This window comes from Leptosomus discolor, chromosome 16 (genome assembly GCF_034619465.1).
Source record: "Leptosomus discolor isolate bLepDis1 chromosome 16, bLepDis1.hap2, whole genome shotgun sequence".
In the NCBI taxonomy this organism is placed as follows: Eukaryota; Metazoa; Chordata; class Aves; order Leptosomiformes; family Leptosomidae; genus Leptosomus; species Leptosomus discolor.
This window is the reverse complement of record NC_141406.1, coordinates 10603389-10625487: the sequence shown is the minus strand read 5'-3', so window position 1 is coordinate 10625487 and position 22099 is coordinate 10603389. Positions and strand designations below refer to the sequence as shown.

The 22099-nt window shown below is 39.5% G+C and overlaps 1 protein-coding gene across 2 annotated transcripts in view; it reads left to right on the top strand.

Moving 5' to 3' along the window:
• The window catches only part of ADGRD1 (adhesion G protein-coupled receptor D1), a 157278-nt gene that overhangs the window by 76069 nt on the left and 59110 nt on the right, over positions 1-22099 (top strand). For both annotated transcript variants that reach the window (XM_086474248.1, XM_086474247.1), the window contains 2 exons: positions 10892-10965; positions 12890-13013. In XM_086474248.1, the coding sequence (XP_086330374.1) occupies positions 10892-10965; positions 12890-13013 (198 nt within the window). The remainder of the gene's footprint in view (positions 1-10891; positions 10966-12889; positions 13014-22099) is intronic.

The following is a 22099-nucleotide window of genomic DNA, read 5'->3' as shown; positions in this document are numbered from 1 at the left end:
TGTCTCCCTCGCCAGGAGTTCCTTGTCTCATTTACTGATTGTACTGCTTAAGACAGCAGCTGTAGCTTATTAATGTCATAGAAAACTGGCATTTTTTTGTTGGGGTTAGTTTTCTTTTTTTTCAGATCTTTTTCACTCTGTGTCTATATGTTTGCCAGGACTGGAACAAGTGAAGCAGTGGGCATGTATCTCCCCACCCCGAGTTTGAGAAGAGAGAAGTCGGGGAAGAAATCCCCCAAGTTCACTGTGTACCTAAGGAGGTATTCAGGTGATTCACAGCTGTTATCAGAAAATGCCACAGTATTAGGCTGGGTGTGAACACAAGCTTCTACACTGGTCTCTGCAGACTTTAGCTGGATTCCCACTGTGCAAAGCATAACAAGATATAGGAGTCATATTTTAGTCCGAGACATTACAGACTAAATAGGTAGGATAATGAATGTAAAACAAAACAGGAAAGAACCTGTGAAAAGTCACATGGGGAAAGTGACTATAGGAATAAAACCAAGTATCCCGAATCCAAGTGATTTTTTGATTATACAGAATAAACATTCTGTTATCTCACCTAGTGGGCCTGAATATCTTGGCCTTAAGCAAGCATAAGGTTTTTTTCTAATATTTTCCAGCCTGGTTAAAACAGTCTTATCGCAGAAGGACTGTGTGCTGTATCTTTCTGAAAGCCTTTGTCATGAGATGTAGCATTGCAACTGAAATGTTTATTCTACTCTGTCATTATTTATACTGCATTGCTTCCATTGACTGCCTGTCCCACCCGCTCCCCGGAGATTAGCAGAGTCAGAGAAAGGATAAATTATGATTAGCAGCTAGTCAAGGGATGTAAGAGCTGAAAGGGTCAATATAAAACAAAGGCTGCCACATATAATTCACAAAGAATGTGAGGCATTGCTTTTCAGAGGCAACATTCGCATAGCCAGGACTTTAATGAGAATGGAAAATGCTAACATATAAATCCAGTCCTAGAAAAAAATATTAGCAACAAACGTACCGAGTGGTAAATATTTTTGCCGTTAAGCCTGGTACTCTGTTTCTGACATGAATAGTTAAAACTCCTCCTAAAGCTTTCATTAAATCATGTCTTCAAAACACTCTTTAAAACATGGTCCTTTATTTGGAAAGAAATGTTACCAAAGATGACTCTACAAATGTATGATGACAAACCAACTGAATAGCTTACAAAATCTTGTTTTTCTCAAAGTGTGCACTGCAGACCTGATCAAACTCTCGCTGAAGCTGATGAAGGGGCTTCTGACACCTGAAGAAGCTGGTATTTTCCTTCAGAATAGAGTTTTATTAATATTAGCATATGTCTGTCATAAACCAGAGTCCCATTAAGTTACCTGTTGTGCACACAAAACCCAAAAGGATTTCTGTGCCTGTGCCTTGAAGGCCTCGCTCCTTGGGTGCTCACTTAGCCCTTGCTGCTTTGCTGTCACCTCTATTCCTCCTCGCCAAGGGTTGCTAAAGCCCTTGCTTATGCAGCTGTGTACATGGAAGACAGGACTGTGCTTCAGCTGGAGCCCTGGGTAAAGCCTCACTGGTTTAACTGGGCTCCCAAAGGAGGCTCAGGGATCCTTCCCCAGGATCAGCAGCCCTCACCCCCTTATCATATTCCTATTCCCACACTGCCTTCTGTCTTTGTCCTGCTTCATGGGTGTCTTTTGGCTATATCAGACCTCTTGCATTCCCAGAAGCTAATTTTGTCCTTGGAGGGCACTGAAGTCTTTATAAAGATAAATGTATTATTCCCAATTATTCTATAAACAGTCCATTATTCCTGTCATCATCACGCAGAGCACATGAAATTTTAATGTTTCAGTGCTCCAGGCTGTTCAAGTCCTTGTGTTTTTTAAAAATAAGGACGCACACTTTGTTTTGTCTTTGTGCAAGAAAATTAGGACACCTGTGTGCGTTTTCTTTTTGTCTGCTTAGAAAAGGTAATGCATATTAATTCTTCACTTGGAAATCTATCTTGGGATAACTACTATGTGCTCGTTGTGTGAAAAATTGCCTAAATAGTCTTTAAAGCCTCTTCCATAATAAATATGAGTGAATATTGATTGATTATTCTTATGACTTTCAGTCTTGTAGGAAAAAAAGACTTTTCCTAATTCAGACTTCATTTGTGTTTTGGCAAAGAAGTATGTAAAACTGAAACCAAAGAGTGCCAGTGAGACTTGCCATTGCTGTTGGGTTTTGTAGCTTAGTGGTTTTGAATTTGTTGCAACTTCTTACTGTTGTTGGTGCTTGTTATTTGTAGGTGCTGAACCTCTATTTTACAGGGTTTTAGTTTCAGCTGAGCTCTGTGAAATCTAGTTCTTAAAAATACAGGTATATTTTGTTTGAATATGGGTGACTGTACTGCGGAAATTAGAGCAAACACTCTTAGGCACTGACTGCCTGTCTGTCCCGCTGCCCTCTGTGGGCCATGTGGCACAACTGGGGAAGTGCCCAACTCTGTTCCAGCTGGTACTGAGTTGTCCCAATTTGTTGTTTCTGATCTAAATTCTCTCTGCCCCAGTAACATGTGGATTGTGAATCACAACTGCATTGTAAATGCTAAATCTGAGTGTCCTAAATGGTTCTCATCTGATGCAAGTGTTTCTCTTCTTAAAAAAAAAAAAAAAAAAAAAAGCCATCAGGAGGAAACATCCAAGCACTGTTTTGGAAAATCAGAATTGTGGAAATATTACCTAATAGGAAAAGTATCTTAAAACTGATTCTACTCTGTGCATCCCTTTAAGGGATTATGCTTTATGCCTGCCTTCTGGTCCCTGTCACAGCTCTTGTCATTACAGAGACGCCGTTTCCTGTTACAGAGCTCTGCGTTGGGCCTGGATAGTTGTATGGTAAAGGGAAATATTTCTGCCTATGTCAAAATACTATAGGTGAATGGGGAAAAAAAAATTTGTTTACCTCTTTTGTTATCGTTCTGATGAATTAGAAAATGTGTCCATTTTTAATAGCCTTTTCAATGTCAATCAGAACAGTTGTTTTCCTTTAGCAGTGCCTGCACATGGGTTAAGAAAAATAGATTAAGAAAGAGTGTATAGAAGGAACATCTGCTTCTCATTTTAGAAAAGCAATACACTTTTAATATAATAATGCAGAGTAGCAGAAAAAGGCATAGCAAAAGGAAACAAAAAACCTTAACAAAAGACACCGTTATCTATTTCACTAAGCAGTTTTGTAAAGTGACCACAAAATCTACTTTATTGTGCTGATTGTAAGGAGGTTGGGGAAAAGCTGAAACTATGTTTCATTCATCTATCCAAAAAGACCTGTAAGCTCCTAGCAGAACATGTGACTAGAATTTTGTAAGTCTAGTGGGTGGTTTGCACAGATAACTTTGCAAGTATTTGACTTTATTTGCATTAAAAATAGTGTTTTCAGGGAGCCTAAAAGTGCAGAAACAGCATAAAGCAGCGCAGTCTTGGACCAGAGGAATGAACACGACAACCAGTTGCTTTAATAGCCATCCTTGGCAAGTAGTATCTCACAAAATTACTTCCTGGAAGAACCAGGCCAAATGCCCAGGTTTGGAGTAGTTTTGAGCTTTTAGCTTTACTTCATCCATGCTCAAAGGTTACTTTCAGCTTGGCCCGTCTAACTCGGATGTGTTAAAAAAAGACCAGAGCATAAAAGAAGTGAGATCTTGGTGAGGGGAGAACAGCCCCATGGGATTTTGTGTTTATGGCCTCTGAGCAATCTCCACTTCAGTTAGGTCTACCAACGAAAACAATGATAGATTTCCTTTTATTTATTTATTTGCCACTATAACAACTTCTTCTTGAGCCCTGACAATCAAGCTGGGTTTCTTCTTCTGTCTGTTGTGAAGTTCTGGTAGCTCTGAGTGTGTGTGGGATGGGAGGGGAGATGGCAAAAGCAGAAAGGCTGCTCTGCAGGGCATTGCATTACATTAAAACAAAATAAGGTCTTTTAAGCAATGATTAACTGCATCACCACAGATATCATAAGTGAAACAACCTGCATTTTAAATTACCTGATTTAAATTAGCTCTCTTCGGAGCCAGACTGCATTCATTAATTGTGGAGAGGCAACATCTAGTTGGAGGTTATGCCCTGAGTCAGTTGGAGGCAATGGGGACATCCCAACAAGTCTGATGGCCCTGGCTCTGCGTAACTAATTCTGTCAATAGTATACAGGAAAGAAACTAGCTCTCGCTTGCTCTCGTATTTGAATTGACTTGCTAAAACTCAAAGAGGTGAGAAAACAAGTCCCAGGTGTTTCAGTATCAGCGACTTAACTTCTCAGTCCCGAGTCCATCCTCAGATGTCTAAATGATGTGCAGGTTTAGAGGGCTACGTACATATGTATTTTTTTCTTACTTATGGATAGAACTGTTTAACTGTAAGGACATATCAAAACCATCTGATTGCTATATTGCTAATTACTTAAATGAGACTATTTCTAGAGCACGAATATTAATATTTTCACTGTGTCATTCTTTGGAACAAAACTGTGCTTTAAGGGACATGAGAAATCATTTTGTCATTTAAGCATTAAAGCAGCTTTTCATACAGATCATCAGTCCAATCCTGTTTGTTAGTGGTCACATAAGGAAAGGCTGCCACGCTGAGCTTCATTTCTCACTGACTGGCATTTAAAATTTTTAAGCATCAAATATTTACTGATGTAGCTTGGTTGCTGTCCAAATGAAATTTCAAAGGCCCTTATCCTGCAGTTTCTATTTGTGCATGCCTTCCACTGAAGTCAGCTCCGTACACCTCTAATGAAAATGAACCTTCTTTCTGTGGCTATTTTTTGACCTTTCCATGCTTTCCATTTATTACCATGAATTATAACAATATTGTGAGTATTATTAATCTATGTTGCAGTCAATGGGAGTTTGGCACGATTTTAAATAGTTTTGGCTTCCAAACGGAAAGAATTTGGCACACAACTAATTGTCACTGCCCAGTGTTTACAAATACATCCAAAACACTCATCATGCCCATAGGCACCCAGGCCAAAGAGAAAGAAAAAGGGAAGAAATATATTGTTACATATTTGAGATCCTTGAAATTGAGGAATGTATGAAAACATCATCCATAGAGGATACGTGGCTTAGCGAAGCTGAGCAAGGTGCTTTGTGCTCAGAAATTCCCGAGTCTAGCCCTCAGCTGACCCACTGATATTTTGCTGTGTTAACTGCCTGAGGGATATATGTAAATGTAACTTCTATGATAAGGTGGGAATTTTTTAGCTGTAAAATTAGAGAAAAGCCATTTGGGAGCTGTGTATGTGTGTTTAGCAAGACTATCATTTTAACTCAAAGGTTGCAGTGAGTTTCCATTGCCAAAATTGCAGCTTTGCTCTAGCAGTTTGAAAAGACTGACTTTTATGCTATTTAGCACCCAAAACTACACAGAAAAGCTATTACTTTTGTAACACTGTCATGACGTTGCACCTAGAGTACATTCAGTACTCACTGCCCCAGCTTTCCTAGGCCATGAAGCCTACCTGTGCTATGAGATAACTTGATATGGATCAAAGAGACAAGCTGAAGAAAGATGAGCACCAAGTAATAGTTTCAGTTTCTGTAGATCATAAGCAACTGTTTTACAGATGCACAGGGCCTGACAGCCCACACTGAGGTCTGCAAGCGGTCAGATATTGTCTTGGCAGCTGTTGGATGAAGCCCCTTGTTTGATGCCATGAGAAAGCTGGGATCCTGTTAAGAGGATGGCATTTTTATTTCAAGGGATATGGACTTGCTAGTCTAAGAAAAATAGCGAGATCTTCTGATGTTGTACACATTCAGAAGTAATCAAATTTTTTTGCTATGTTCAATAATTAAAAAAAAAAGTACCAGGACAATTTCCTCATCCGTTCCCTCCTCCTTTTCTTTCTCTCTTTATAAAAATGCTATCTAGTAGAGCAGCCAAGATATTTTTCAGTCTGTTGCTCATGGATTTTTTCATTACTTTTTTAGTTCTCACACTGCTTGCCCAATACAGCAGCTGTTAAATGGAGAACTCTGAGAACCGGGGAAGGCTGTTGGTGTAGCATTTGATTAACAGTATTTTTGCAGGAAATTGACATATCAACTATTTTTAACCTCAGGCAGGATCAAACCCAATCCATATTCAGTTACATTTGACAACACTTTCAAATTTCTGTTGCCTTTATTTCTGATATTTCACTATTTTTTTTCCTTTACGTTGTTGTCTGTCACAGTCTTTCACCCTGTGTGATATCATGGGATTTTTTTTTTAACTATATGGTTGTTCCATTAAGATATACATTCGGCAAGCTTTCATGTTGACCCTGGGAGCCTACAGTGTTCGGCTTGTTGCTTCAGTAAGTTTATGTTGGCATAGCTCTGTTGACAAAAATGGAACAACTAAAGGTCTGGCTTTTATGCATAACACACTATAATTCCCTATTCATAAGCTGAATTATTTTTTGTACAATTTGTAACATTTTTGTTGTTATATATGATAGGTACACTTAATGTGAATCAAACAGACTGTAAATTAAAATAGTTGGGTGATCTAAGCCCAAGGTCTGTTGCAATGCAATTTTCTCACAGCTTGGAATAAAACAGCCAATATAGCCTATAGAAATAGGTGGTTGTTCTTTCTTTCTCTTTCTTTCTGTCTATCTTTTTCCAGACAAATGTACCTTAAATTTTTAGTTTTCTAGGCAATTAGGAGAAGTAGATCATATAAGGTGGAAAGGAAAGTCAATAATCCATGAGGCCCTGGATAGGTCACGCTGACAGTCAGGATGTCACTGCGAGGACAGGAAATCCTTAAGTTAGAAGCATTACTTTAGACTTAATTTAATCCATAAACCAGAATCAAAGGTGCTTTTAATTCATACACCTGTAAGAATATTTCAGTGGGGCTCTGAATTGCACAAAAGACACAAGCATGCTGACAAAAAGCTTGTTTGTCTTAGTGCCTTTTCTTGCCACCTTCAAAATAATCAATGGTATTCTTGGAGGTGGAGAAGGCGAGGCTTCAAAACGTCTGAATTAGGCAAAATGCTGTATTTTGTAATCAGAGACAAGTGAACTGCAAATTGAACATAATAGGGTAAATTATCAACTGCTTTGGACAAGAGGAAGTCCAACACATTGGGCTTGGAGCTACTGAGTTTACAACAATGGCAGACCTGACCCACAGATTTGTCCTTCTTCACATTGGAGAAAAATGCATATTGAATTAGAAGGTGTACACCCTCCCTTGGTGGCCACCGCTATGTAGCTAAATATTTGCTCTTTAAATTCAAGGGTGGAGAGGAGAAACAAGCTAATCTCATAAAGGTTCACCCCACCCTCTGCTTGGCTTCTTTTCCTTGGCAAGCCTTCCCAGCAGCAGCTGGCTGACTGTTTTTCTTCTGCAATTGTGTTCATGACATTTCCTGCAACTAGGTTTTCCTGAAGGAAACCAGCAGTCCTTTCAGGCCCCCACTCCCCTTTTTCGGCCTCTTCACTCACCAACTATGGCCTTGTGCCTAGTTCCCAGCAATGTAAGTACCGTATCCCCATCACACATCCACGCATATCCTCTGTGTGATCTCAACACATACAATGAGCTTCTGTGGTTTGCTTGTAAGTCTGACTAATTTACCGAGAGTCAGTGGTTAGTGTAAGGGATGCTGAATAGCCATGGTACAGAGACAGTCCTTCCTCAAGATACCTGCTCCACCAGACATAGAGTTTACACTGTTTTTCAGTGGCAAGATGTTGCTTTCCTCTTTTAATATAGTTCTTTTTTTGAAGAATCTGCATGTACCCCGCTCCATACAGAAAGACCGATATAAAGAACCTAGATTAGGGAGAACGGATACACAGATCCTGGATTACTTAGCATGCTGGTACTTTCCCTCTCCACACTACTGAAAGCTGCATAAACTGTCCTTTCACAGGCTTTTATAAACACTCAAGTGACTTAATCTTTTAGTGTAAAAGCCAACTTGTATATTAAGCTTTCTGTTATCAATGTCATTAAATCAATATCCTCAGTGCTACAGGATCCAAGTCACATATAAGATGTCACACACAGTTTAACTTAAGAAGTGCAGTATTGAGGTACAGTCAGTTCGTTTTTCAAGGATTACAGAGTACTTTGAAGTAGAGCTGTTGAAGATCAGAGAGGGTTTATTCCTCATTGTAGCTAGTTTCTTATGTGTTGGGAGGCTTTCCACTCTAATGACAGTTTTGTTGCAGGACTTCAGTGGAGTCTGAGAAGATGAGTATTTTATACAATTATCATAAATGGCACTGACAAGCCTTGTGAGGCCTATGTGGTGAGTGTTAAAACATGGGACATTCTTTAAAAGAAGTAAACAGGCAAATTGGTACAGCCCCTTCTTGTGTATGCATTATTTTTCCATGTGGGTACACACATGATTCTGGACAGCTCGGAAACTGTATAGCCTCCCTTGGTGTGTAGTTCTTTGTCTGATGGGTGGCATCTGTGTTTAAAGATGGAGAAAACCAATATTTTATCCCTTGCCAGAGATACTTAATTGAGGGTAAAACATACATCTGGGATTTATTTGTGTAAAAAGATACACAACTGAAGTACTATGTCTTCTTCCAACCTGACCCTGCGGTGCTCTTTCCATTTAGTGTATTAAGAATCAAGATTTATCTAGAGATATCTTACAAATCAGAAATGACAGTTATTGTGTGATCTTAGCTGTTATTACAACAGATACTTGTCTCTCTCTCTTTTTTTTTTTTTTCAGCCACTGTTTGTCTGTCATAGAAGTGAAGTAATTTGTAACACAAATTGAGTATAGATTCTTTCGATTGCTGACTTTAGGAAAGCTATAGACATGATGGACATAACATCATACAGCATAATGGGCAAATGTTATGCTACCTGCCCTTGTTGCTGGTAGAACAGAATGAACTCTGCCAACAAAACTCGAAATTAACTGAAGTTGCAGAAGGCACTTTTGCAGCCATGGATTATGGATCATTAGTCTTGTGCAGTTTCTGAACTAGTGTTCTTCAAGAATACTCTGAGCAGCAAGAGGTGGGCTTAAGGGAAGGAAACAGTTTCTGAAAGACACTTCATATTTCACAGGTGGTTTGTGATTTGGAAGGTGTGCAGGACCCCTGCCGTTGTTAAAGGTGAGGCTTATGGTGGGGCATTTTCCAGGAATTTTCCAGGAAGTTCAGAATTGGTGGATCTAGCAGAGGACACATCAGTTTGATCCTGGAGCCTTGCATGGGGTCTTCGCAGGGCGGTGAGAGATGGGGAAGGGCTTTCACAGATGAGGAAGGACTCCTCTGTATTAATTAACGGTGTATACTTGGTTTTACTGCATATCTGTCACCACAGCTGGAAAGAAAGTGGCGTGAGCAGATTGGCGGTTATATCAGTGAGATATTTCCTGGCGATGAGGGGCATGAATCTTTTCCCATTATCACTTCACAGTGTGGCACACTTGTGAGAGTGTGAGGTTTAACTGTTTGCTTTGCTCCCCTTGTGGAAAAAGGATGTCACCAGAGTCAAAGGGGGAAACAGGGCCCCTCAGCAGAAAAGTGTCAGTCTTTCCTCTTCACAAAGCTCTGCTTATGTGAGTCCCTGACCTGCCATCTCAGCTGTTTCTATGATGAAGTCTTACGGAAAACAGAGTGAGTCAAGGAACTAGAAACTTTGTCTGGGGATGTTGCCCAAGCAGATAAGAAAATTCCATTTATGTTATCCAGAGATGTGAGTTAAGAAGTAAATGACCTTATCTACAGCACAGCTACTTGAAGTATGTGGAAATCCAGTATGAAGTTGGGAATGTCTTGGGCTAGGCAGAAATACTTTATTACCACTAGTAAGGAGGGAACCGTGCTACCTTGTGCCTGACACTTGTTGTTGGCCTTGTGGAAGAGGAGAAGGAAAACTGCATCAGGGACTTGTACTTGCTTGAGTTTCAGCATGATGAGGCGGTGGATTTTCTTTCCTTCTTTCTCTGAAACAAGGGAAGAAGTACTTGGTTATAGTTAGGCATGAGAGCAGAATTGTGTTGCAATAACCCAAGGGCTGTTAACTCACCAGTGCCTTTTTTATGTTGAAGACTCTTGTAATTAAAAGATCACCTTAAGTTAGGGTCTAACACAATGTGGACTTTGAGGATTTATGTATTAGAAAGGGTTGAACAGATCCTGGAAATCCTCTAGTTTGCATATTTTGTCTATAACAAACTATTACGTCACTCCAATATGATTTTAATTATTTTGTCATGAAACTGGTGTAACAGAGTTGAGAATGGGGTCTCAAATCTTCCTGAATGGATGAGATTGAGTTAGTGGCTAAATCTGTTTACGGAAGATAGAAATTATGTCATTATAATGCTAAGGTGTGTTAAAATAAAATCTTGAATTATGGTGTTGTGCTTTCAGTTTGATTGTATGTTTTAATATATTCACTATTGTGGAAAGTAAATGTCTGTGAGTTGGTCATTGTAATGCACATATTTCAGTGTTATTAATCCTAAAATGTGAGATTTTTATTACCCAATGCAAACAAAACAGAATGAAGCCAAATATATGCTGAAGAGTAACATCCCAATCCTGCAAAAATGAACACATATATTTGTGCCTATATGCAATAAATAATTCTAGTTTGCTATTTAGTTAAATGGGACACAGATTTCTAACTCAGTGACTTGACTTTAATCCCAGTGTGTAAAATTAAGACTGAATACCAGCCTTTGCATGTTTGTAGTTTACGTTAAAGCTACGAAGACTAACAAAATTTGCTTTCAGTTATGGTATGTTAATCTAGAATAACTCTACTGAAGTTATTATAGCAACGAGAATTTAAAGTAGTTGAATAGTGGAATTTAGTTCTTTTTAAACATTCCTTCAGGGTTTGTATTTTCTTTCTTGCAGACTCCCATACAATACAGCCAAGCACTAAATAAGAGTAACAGAGTTCATCTTTACTGTGCATTTCTGGACTATAGGTATGTTATGTAATTTCAAATTCTTTAACTTGGTTTAATTAAAGTACACGTAGTTTGTGATGTTATATACTACCTATATTTTTCTTGTTCTCTTTCATTCATGGAAATAGTTAATGAAATGGAGACACGGTTTTACAAAAAGCACAATCTGATAGTGGTTTCTTACCGTAAATAGGAGATTTGTTATTCACAGACCCTGTGTTAGATAATTGAGAGACTGAAAAACTTTGGAGTCAAAACTGCAGACTGATACAAATCGTGCTTATCTTGGTTTATGAGTATGTCCACTTGGGCAGATGCTTGGATGTTTTAAGATGGCAAACCTCCAGCAGAGCCATTGTTTTCACTGGATATGTGCCTGTGTCACAACATCATGTGAGATCACTATTTCAGAGCTGTGAATTTTGGTCAATGCATGGAATGGAGAAACATTATGCCCCTGAATGCAAATTAGAATAAAAGGGAAATAAATGTCACCTTAAATTTCACTCAGAAAATAGGATCTATGGAAAAGCAGTTGCTCTCTTTTTTTTAGCTCTGAATATATTTAATCACTTTTTGATTTCCAGACGTGCTGCTCTTACTGAATTAATTGAGAAAGAACACAAATAGTGAATTTTGAATTTCGTGGGGATTAACAGTTTTTGAGCCGTAATGGTATGAGCCTAATTGATGAAGCAATGACCGGCAATGCTGTGATCCCTCCTATCCAGCATGCAAATGGAAGGTCACTCTAATTGTTTTATTGAAGTTTTGTTTCAAGTATGTTGAACTGTCCCAGCTGTTGGCAGTTACTTGTTGTTATGGTTACTTGCAAATTACGATAAATTAGAACCAGATTTTACTGAAGCGAATTAATATGGTCGAGGCATTGTTCCTGTACTGTTTTCCATCGGGGCTTGGGCCCTTGGGGCTTTGACTCAGGATAGAAACTGAAATATGAAATCTGTCCTTCCAAATGGGTTTTATTGGTCTTATTCCCTAGTGCATGGTAGTTAAAGATAAGCATTTGGTTTCTGACCTATGACAGACTCTCTTTGAGAACTCAACAAGGTCCCAAATGGCAGAGGAAGAGTGAGGTAATACCTATCTTTAAAATAAGCACCAAGAAAAATACAGATCATGCAGTCTAGCTTCAGGACCCAGAATAATATCAAAAGTAATAAATGGTTAAGAAGCAGACAGTTTGTGTGGGTGACCTATGGTGCTTGAGCCCACGGAGGCCTCCGAGATGTGTGGCTGTGGCTTCTATGTCCCCAGTCTACCACAGGGCTGTGATAGCACGGGGGTTTCTGGGTTTCCCTGGCTCAAGGAAGAAGCAAACTCTCCTGAGGGTCACTTTCCTGTGCAGCCCTGGGACCAGGCCACACAGCCAGCCCAGCCATATCCTCAGTGGAGCAGGAGCTGCTCTTGCTATCCCTGAGGATGGAGCGACAAAACCCAACTGACACGGACGGGCCATTAGAAATCATACTCAGTCAGTCTGAATTACTTACTTTGACAGGATGACTGGGACAGTGGATAAGGGAGGGGCAGCAGATATGATACACTGACCTTTTTGACTTTTGCAAGATTATTGACTTGTCTGTTGTTATAGTTCTCAGAATATAGAAATTTGGGTCTAGGTGAAATGGAATAGATGGGTTGCGCAACATAAAGAAAATATGTAGCTATTGTTCATCGGTTATAAATCTGGGAAGAAATCTCTAGAGACTTTTATGTGGGGGTTTGATCTGGGCCCTGTTACAGTCAGTATTTTCATTAACTATTTTCATGATGGAATTGTGAAGGCAGTGTTTGTGGGTGCTCGAGCCTGAGGTGGCTTTCAAACCTTGTTATCTCCTGTACAGTTCAATGCATGTCAAATTAACCTGATAAGATGTGTTTTGATAGAGATTGTGTTCCATTTTTGTGTGCTTTGCAGCAATGGAACTGGTGTTTGGTCTAATGAAGGTTGTGTGCGTGAGAGTGGGGACCTCAACTACTCAGTGTGTCTTTGTAACCACCTCACTAACTTCGCCATTCTGATGCAAGTGGTGCCTCTGAAGGTGAGACTAAGCAAAGGAGTAAATCTGTCTGTTAAAAATGAAGCATAAATACACCAGTTGCATCTTCACACCACATCAGTAAGTGATTAGAACTGGGCTTATTTTTGCCCAGCTCAGATTTATCCCACATCTTGCTTTCTGGAGTAACTATATTTATTTTTAAAAACTTTTGGGAACTGAAGTGGAGCATGAAATGAAACACATCTGTGGTAGGTGGAAATTCTCTTTGCTCTGCTTTATTCTCACCCTTTTGGCACGATTTCCTAAAGTACTAGGCAGGAAAAGCACTAGAGGACATTGTACAGATGACCCTGGCTTTTAGATTCGTTTTCAAGACAGAGACAGCTGAGATGTGGCTGTTTAAGGGTTTTGGTAACTAGACTTGTGGAATATGAACAGCCAAGTTTGAACTCCGTGTGAGGCAAGCTCTGCTGCAAGCTGGCCCCTGCCATTGTCTCTGCCAGCTTTCCAAGTGCCTCCTTGCTGCTCTTTCTTCACCTCTTTGCCAAGCAGGGGCTAGTGTAGAAGGAGGATGAGAAGAAAAAAGATGTTTTAGAGTGAACCCCTTATGTATAGTTTTCTCTATGCTCAGTTCCTTTGTCCAGTTATCAAGCAAGCCTCTTTTCAGCTGGAATATGACACTTCCTTGTTTACCCTGGACCTTGTGCTTGCTATAGGTCTCATTGCTGGTTTCACATGAAGCTTTGATGGCAAAAACATTGCTCTCCTCACTAGAGACATTCTTCTCTTTGTGTTACCTTGCAATGCCTTGAGATTTCCTCAGAGACAGAGCAGAGTGTCTGCTCCTTGCAGGTGAAGTGCTGATTTGTGCCTTTTGAAGATCTCCCACTGCAAAACTCAGCACCAGGCAAGCTCAACCCCATCCTGGATTGCATCAGACAAACAGACATACTGCCATGAGCATGAGAAAAATTTTTTATCTGCTTTATTTGGGTGTGCTACTGTCAGGGAGGATCCAGTGGAGGTGGTGTTGAAGCCCTACTCAGACAACCCTCCATTAATAAATAATGAACATGTAATAGAAATATTTACAAGCCACACATTTAAAGAAATGTATACTGATTGTCTGTCAAATTTATACTCTCTGGCACATTCTCAGCTTTCTACAGATACTATCCTAATAATACAAATTAACAGACTGAAGAAGAGCTTCACTAGGACAGTAGGAGTCCTACTGTTACATTTATCACTGTGTGCTGCTTATAAGCGTGGTGTCTGCTGTGGTACAGCTAGAGGGGTTTTGTCAGCTCTGTTGGCGTGGATTCATTGACTATATGGCCATGTCTTAGGCTCCTCTTAGTTGATTTGAATGATGGGTTTCCTCTTCTTTTAGACAGTAGCTTTGCCGAGACAGCTACTGCTGCAGGATGGGCTACACGTGCTCATGAGGGCAGCACAGAGGTTCCTGCAGACAGATACAAAAGTGAGCTTGCAGCGTAAGGGAACTCTAATCAGGGTTATACCACTGAGCAGCTCTGAAGTCTTTTTGAGGGATGAATCATCCCAGACTGCTATTAGGAGTTACCGATTCAGTAACACTGTTAGCACAACTACTCGTGCAGTAATCCTGGTTAGACAGTGTAATGCCATCGAAGTCAGGGTCACAGTTTAGAACAAGATGGTCTCTATTCAAAGAGCTTATTTAATACCCTCATCCCTTTATATTAGTCTAACCGCTTGAAGATGAGTGTGTCTTGTTCAGGTCACCCAGGTTTTTTCCTAACCATTATTATCTCTATTACTTGTAAAGCACCTAATGATCCCAGCTGGTTTCCAAGTATTATTTTTCTAGGAACTCTTTGTACTCACAATAAAATGCGGCTTTGCCTGAAGAGCTTCACATCTTGTGAGACAAAAGTATAATGGGAGAAATGTGCTATTATGAACCCTGTTTTAAAATTATGAACCCTGTTTTAAAAAGCAGTATACAGGGATTTAGCCAGGATTAAACAGGGTGTCCACCAATTAAATGCTGGTGAAAGATTAGTCAGTTTTCCCCTGGGGAATAGTTCTGAGAGGTCTAACTTTCAAAAAAACAGATTTGAGATTGTCATGATTAATGAGATGCTGCAATATTAGTAATTGGAGATCAAGGATCTTTTATATCAAAGTCTTTGGAATCAAGCTTTCTTAAAGAGGTCTGAAAAGCATAATGAGGAAAGGCCAGACGTGAATGGACTATTCAGTTCCTCACAGTAATTTAATTGTTCTATTTTCAGTATTTTCTCCCTTAACTTTTGTTCTAATGCATTTGCACCTGCCAAAGTTTGCATGGCATATTTTCACTTGCCTTTTTTTTTTCTTCTTGTCTTTATGATAATTTAGAAAACAAAATGTGCTGCTGAGATATTACCTGGATGTGTGAGACACACAGACCTAGTTACCTTGATGCATAAAGACATTCCCTGTGTGACATAATACTGTAAAAATCTGTACAAAATAGTGGTTGGGGGATTTTTTAATGAAACTTAATTCCCATCATTTTCTGTTGTATTTTGACTACTTCCACCTAAAATCTCATTTCTGAACAGAAAAAAGAAGGGAATGTATAAATTCGTGGCAGGAAAAGTGAAATGCTGAAAGGTGATAGCAGTATTTCCAGTACAGAGTTCATATATTCCTAGTGCAAATCTATGAGAATTTGCAATGCTTGCTGCAGCTTTCAGTGGAAGACTGTGTAGGTTAGGTAGAAAATATGCGTTCATTTCTAACCTCTCAAAAGTTACCTAAAACCAATTTTTGCATGCACCTCAGTTGGCAGAATTTATAAATGCATTGTAGCACAGAGAAATCCGGGTTCACTGGTCTGCAGAGCAATGAACCTGGGCTATGCCTTGACATGGCTGCTTTGCCCTGCTCTCCCATCTCCTGCACAAGCTTGATGTTACAGTGAGGTAGCAACAAGAGTGGGCCCATGTGGGGTTTCAGGTAATATTGCCGCTAACAAGACAATGAAAGACCTCATCCCTTCAATATTCTTTAATTCCAGATCTTCTCGTTTGGCTATTTTGTAGTGCCTTTCTCGAAGTTCATCAGAAGACCTCATCCCAAACCTTTGACAAAGATATACCCTTTAAATTGACTGTTTAGGATTATCTTGTGGTAGTAAATTTTTTAACTAATGAAAAAAATTGATCTCTTCATTATGTAACTGGCATGAAGTTAAGATTTGAGCAAAGACAAGCTGCCTGGCTTTTGAGCTGTACAGGCAGATTATGCTCAGTTGCAAATTCCTAAAACATTTGCTAAGTATTTGCTGCACATGTCTAAGCAATAGAGCCTACTGAATCAACTAGACAGTTGGAAACTTCTCCCAGGCGTCCTTGGAACCCTGTTAAGTAAATGTTAAAATGCTGTGGATTTTAAACACATATACGTGTTTATTCATCATGTTCTGAATGAGCCAAGGTTCAAAGGGCCCATATAAGTCACCCGTTGGAATACTAGATTGTCAGTGCTCTAAGAAATTGTTGCAATGGTGTTATATTCGATGTTGAACTTTTGTATTTTTCTTTTCATAAATGGTGTTAACAGATAATATGAGACAAGAAAAAGAGAGGGTGGGAATATGCAATTGCCCACATTTGAACAGTTATATTTATATAGCTATTATATATCTGTGGCTGTATAAATAGAACTGGGTGAAATTTTTCCACATGAATAGTATTTTTGACAGAATGTTTATTTTTTGTCTAGATTCTGTTTCTTACAAAAAGCGGTCTACTATTCATGAAATATGTAAATAAATTATTGGAAATGGATTGCCTGAAAGCTGAAGAGTTTTTCATCAAAGGCTGTATTTTGGTACAAAAAAGTGACTTCATTCTTCATGGGAATTCAACTTTGTGTGCTTTATACTTCCATTCTCCTATGGAAAGTATCATTTCCCTTTCTCTCCGTTGTACGGATAAATGCAGCTTTCACAGTAGCACAAACAGGTAGACATCCTCTCCAAGGGCACCGTAACAGCCTTTAACCAGTCAGGAGAACAGTAAAACCAGGTACGAATAGTTCCACCAGCCCTTGCAGAAAGGCAGGCAGATGCACATAAAAGAAAAGGAGGGAGGATATCAACAATCATAAAGAGGTGTAATACAGACCAGTATGTATGCCACAGCTTCAGATCTGGGAGAACATCCCTAGGAAGAACACTCTTGATGTGGAAATCCATGAACTCTTGAGACCAGTTCAGTGCAATAAGTGTTCTGACTCTCTCAGCTCCTCTTCACAAGATTGATTTTCTTTTTGCTTAAAAAAAAACCCAAAACAAAACATAAGTTTTCCATTAATGAGACATTGCAGTTTTTTGAAGTTTGCTGTTCACAGCCGAGAGTACGGCATACCCTCTGAGTTCAGAAAAAGCCAAGATGTCTCTGAGCAACAAATACTGAAAGTAAGTGGCCATTCTCAGAAGTGACTGCCACATAAATACTTGTAGTGAGCATTTCTAATGACCAGAGAGCTGAGCTTGTATGTTAAATATATGTCAAGTATGGTTACCTTTTCTTCTGAGCTGTGCTAAATTCGAGCAAGAATCCCATCGCTTAACTCCATTTCTTTGTCCCTTCACATGGTTAAGTCTAGATTTTTCCACTTGCAGAACATTAGTATGATCCAGACCTTGTCATCTTTGACACACTGTGAACCTGCTACAGTGCCTCCCTTCCTGCTAGTACTGGTCCATCTTGTTTTCACACCTTCACCAATATCCAGCAGATCTCTCTCTATATTTACACAGTTTGTGCATCTGTTGTGGGCATAAAAGCCTTTATATATTCTCAAGCTTCTTTAGAACTGCAATTTTATTGTAAGGTACAGAACTGTGTTAATAATTTATGCACCTGGCATAGGGAGGAATTACAATGTCTCACATGGATTTAATTTTGTTTCAGAGAGACATTCATAAGAACAAGATTGTAGGATATCTTGCATCTGACGGTGCTTTCTTTTGAATGCTTGAAGTATTGTGAGATGAGAAATGCTGACAAATTGTTAGAAGTTTATGGAGCAGACTGTCAGGTGGGTCTAATTTCCAGGGAGCATAGAAATGCAAGAAAGTTCTTAGGAACAAGCTGCAAGTTCTTGATTTTCTTCTTGATCTTCACTCAAAACAGGTTAGATTAATTCAGTCACTATTCTACTGTATGCCAGCTGGAAGTAATCTCCAGTGACTGAAATCTGCTGAGATGAAAAAGCATTTTTATTTCAATATTTCAGAGAAAGAAATTGAAAGAGAGAGATCACAAAGAAAAATTTTAAATTCTGGAATTTTAACTTAAATGTGCCAAAATGAACCTCCACTCTGATATCTCTGATATCTATACAGCAGTGTGTGAAGAAAAAGAACTTTGAATGATGTGAATTAGCTAAAATGGAGCTCAGATTACAAGTGTAGTTGAACACTACTCTAGATTTTTTATTAGTTTCAGCAAGAGCTTGAATGCACTAAAGTCACAGTGATTGTGAAAGAAAGGTACAAACAATACTGCTGATTAGCTTGAGATCCATGTATGCAGTTTAGCTGCTTTCAGTGATGCAGGGCATTAGCCGTTGTAACAAGTTTATTTCAGGAATGAAATAACCATCTTGGAAAAACTTACAACCATGTGGTGCTCAGATGTCAGCCTGGCACTGACCTGTTAGCCTGTTGATGAATTGGCCCGCGTGGAATGCCGAAATTATTTGTGTCTTTATCACTCTGCTGTTATGTCTGTATCATGGCTGACCCAAATTCATGCTTGCTTGCTGAGATTCATTTATCATGTTGGTTTTAACTTGAGAAATTATAGCATTTATTTGAAGCTTTGGAAATTAGTGACCATCAACTGGTTTAAATGAATAAGTAAGTCAATTGAAGGTACAATGCAACCAAAGATGAGCAGACTATTCCTGAAGGAACATGTCCAACCCTTGATTGCCTTTGTGATGTTGCATGGATGTAATTAAGGTCAGCACATGATCAGAATTTGGAAACGGTTGAGAAGTCTTTTCACAATTCTGATCAAGTTCGTAAGACTGAGAATTTTACAGTTGCGTCTACCCAACGCAATGTGTCAGTGGGACGATCAGAGTAGTTGTGCAGATATTAAGTAATTCCTGTAGCCTCCTCTGGGAAACTTATTGCTCTGATCAAGCTTCTATTTTTGATGGAGGGAACTGAGGTAGAGTGAAAAAGTCCCTCATAGCAAATGATTGCTAAAGCTGCACTCCTGGTGGTTTGTGTCTGTCCTTCTCCTTCCCTGATCCACAGAACAGTGTTCCAGCTTTTGCTTCACCTGGTGCAGTCAGGCCAAACCTATATTGCCAGCTGCCCTGCAATGTTATGGTTAGGAAGACAACGGTGCATTAATATAGCTGTGGTAGGAAAAATAAATAACCCATTTACTTTGACGTGTTTACACCGGTTTATGTTTGCTATTTTTGGAGAAAGTCCAAGTAGAGGGCACCTAGGGTGATGCACTCCCTGTGGTGGTTTTCTTGTCGTACTGTAGTACGACAGTCCTCCGCAGTGCTGCAGGCTTGAACCTGCGTAGGAAGAGCAGAGGATGGGAGGTGAGATGTTCCCTCAAGTAGGCATCCTCTGCTGGCACAGATCCTGGGGAGGTTTCAATGTGCAATGCCACCTTCTGCACCCAGCGGTACCTCCCTCTGGAGGGGAAATGGCTGGTGGCGAGGTCCTGTTCCTGGGATGGGAGACAGCTGAAATGGGGAGGAGAGATGTGAACACAGTCAGACGGAGTGATGTCAGAAGGTGCTTCCTAGACAGCAGGAATCGAACCCAACAGGGAGTAAGATGCGTTTCAAAAGCACTCCAAAGAAAATTCAGATGCTGTTATTTTATTTTGGGCAGCTTTACTTCCTCTCATCAGTCAGTGGAGCCCTATGCTCCTGCCAGGAAACATGCCAGCCATCTGGCAGTTTTTATTTTTATAGTGATCCAACAACTACAAAGCATGCCAGGCTATTTGTACCATCTGCCACATAAATGTCATTTCAGCAAAAGGATGGTGGACACCTGGGGACCCAGAGTTCAAAAATCCTTTTAAAGAGGAAATCTTTGTCTCCCACAGCAAAACAGAATTTGAGGTTTGGGTCCCCCTCCCCTATGTGACCAATGCAGGACACAACTGTAATATTTAGGGCTCCTAGACCATTCTCTTATTTTTTTTTCTTCCTGTTTTTTCCTCTATCTGTCTTTTCCAACTGTGAGGATATAAAAATGACTACTATAAAGTTCACATGTGGATGGACATTTCCAGAAAAGGAATAATGTCGTACAATCTGTGGTAGAAATTGTTTAGGTTTTTAAACACCTTTTGTGCATTTCTAAAGCTAGAAATGTCTTTGGTTTTTATACCTTTTGTAGCTCTTGTTCCATAATTCAGAAGGGAGGATCAATCAATACGGTTCAAGCTGCCCACCGATGGGCTCGAAAGCACAGAAGCATTTATAGAGGGGAAAACATTTAAAAATGTCTGATCTTGCAGCTGGACCTATAGAGACAACCCATAACATATTTAGGGAGCCCAGGATCTTGAAAAGGCTTGGATTTTTGGCTGTAGGTTCTATTTACGAAGGGAAAGACATCCCAAATTTCTTCTTTGGGGCAGTATGTATTTTTTCATTTTATTTTTCACTGTTACAGCTGAGTTTGACAGCAAGTTTTGACAATGTATGGTTGACTGCAAACAAAGCGCATCTATTTGTGTTTATAAAGGCTGTTTTGAAAATGTCCTAATGTTGTGAAATGCTTTAAAAATATGGGGGATAGGTGTGTAATTTATAAGTTTGGAGCATTGGTTTCCTAAATCTAACATTGCAGTTATTAATCAAACATTGCACTCCAGGGGCATTAAAAAAGTCTGAAATTGTAACCTTTTTTCTTAAATTTTTCAGCCAGCTGAGGTTCAGATTATATACTCTAAAAGGACAATGAAATGGAAATAATGTGGCATTTTCTGATTTCTGCTGTTTTGTAATTTTAATATAATTACTTTTCTCAGCATGCTTTTCATTGCTGGGAACATAAAAAGAATAATGCTTTAGTCCAGTAATTTTTCTTTTGTGTTGCATATTTAAAAATTGGATAGGCATCGTGATTTTTTTGGTCCTTGTTTATTACCATTGACAGTTTATTTAACTGAAGAGATCTCTACAGACAGTTTAGACAGCCCTTACCCATCAGATGAACAAAGATAAATCAGCCAATGTGTTTATTCTAGCATTGCTCTGTAAACTTCCCTTGCTCTTTCTCACTCTCTCCACTTCCCCTTCCACTTTATTGCAGTGAATGTTGTCCCCATGGAGGAACACATCTCGCTGATGTGTTCGCAGTACGGTTGTGCATCATACTTCTTTTGTCCTTGCTATGCTTATGCTCATCTTTCCTGAAAATTGAGCGCTAGTCTTGATTTTTAACTCGGAGCCGTTGTTCATTCTCATGCTATTCCATTCCTATGCCAGTACAGGTCTGTTAATTTTGATGGGAGGAAATAGGAGACTTTCTCGTTCTGTCCTTAATCCCATACAATTACATGGAAAAAGTTGGACAAATGCTGCAGGATACTAAACCCCTCTAATTCCTTAGAGAATTGTTTGGCAGTTACTGAATTTCACTCAGCAGAGGAGAACAAAACATGATTTTTTAGTTTGGAAAAGCACAAATATTTAAGAGCGCTATAATGGTCAAAAGAACTCTTTTGTTTGAGGAGCATGAAACAGGACTCTATTTTAATCAGAATACTTAACAAAATAGCATAGTCTTCCTTTCTATGGTGAAAAGGAAAGCACTGAGCCGTTTGGCAGCTAGGCTTCTTGCTGACTAAAGGATTTCCCCCTGCAGTATAAAAATGTTGTGATACTGCACCTTTATCCATCATTGTTCTCTGTTGAACGTCTTTAAATTTAGCCATTCTCTTCGCTTGAGTTTGGTCTGTCTCTGTATTGGCCTTTTTATGCCCTTTCTCCCCAAAGCCTAGTGTAGGAGAAATTCAGGGCTGGGTACCTGGAGACTCTTGGCTGGGGTGCAAGCCACAGCTAGCCACAGTCCTGAATCGAAACGGATG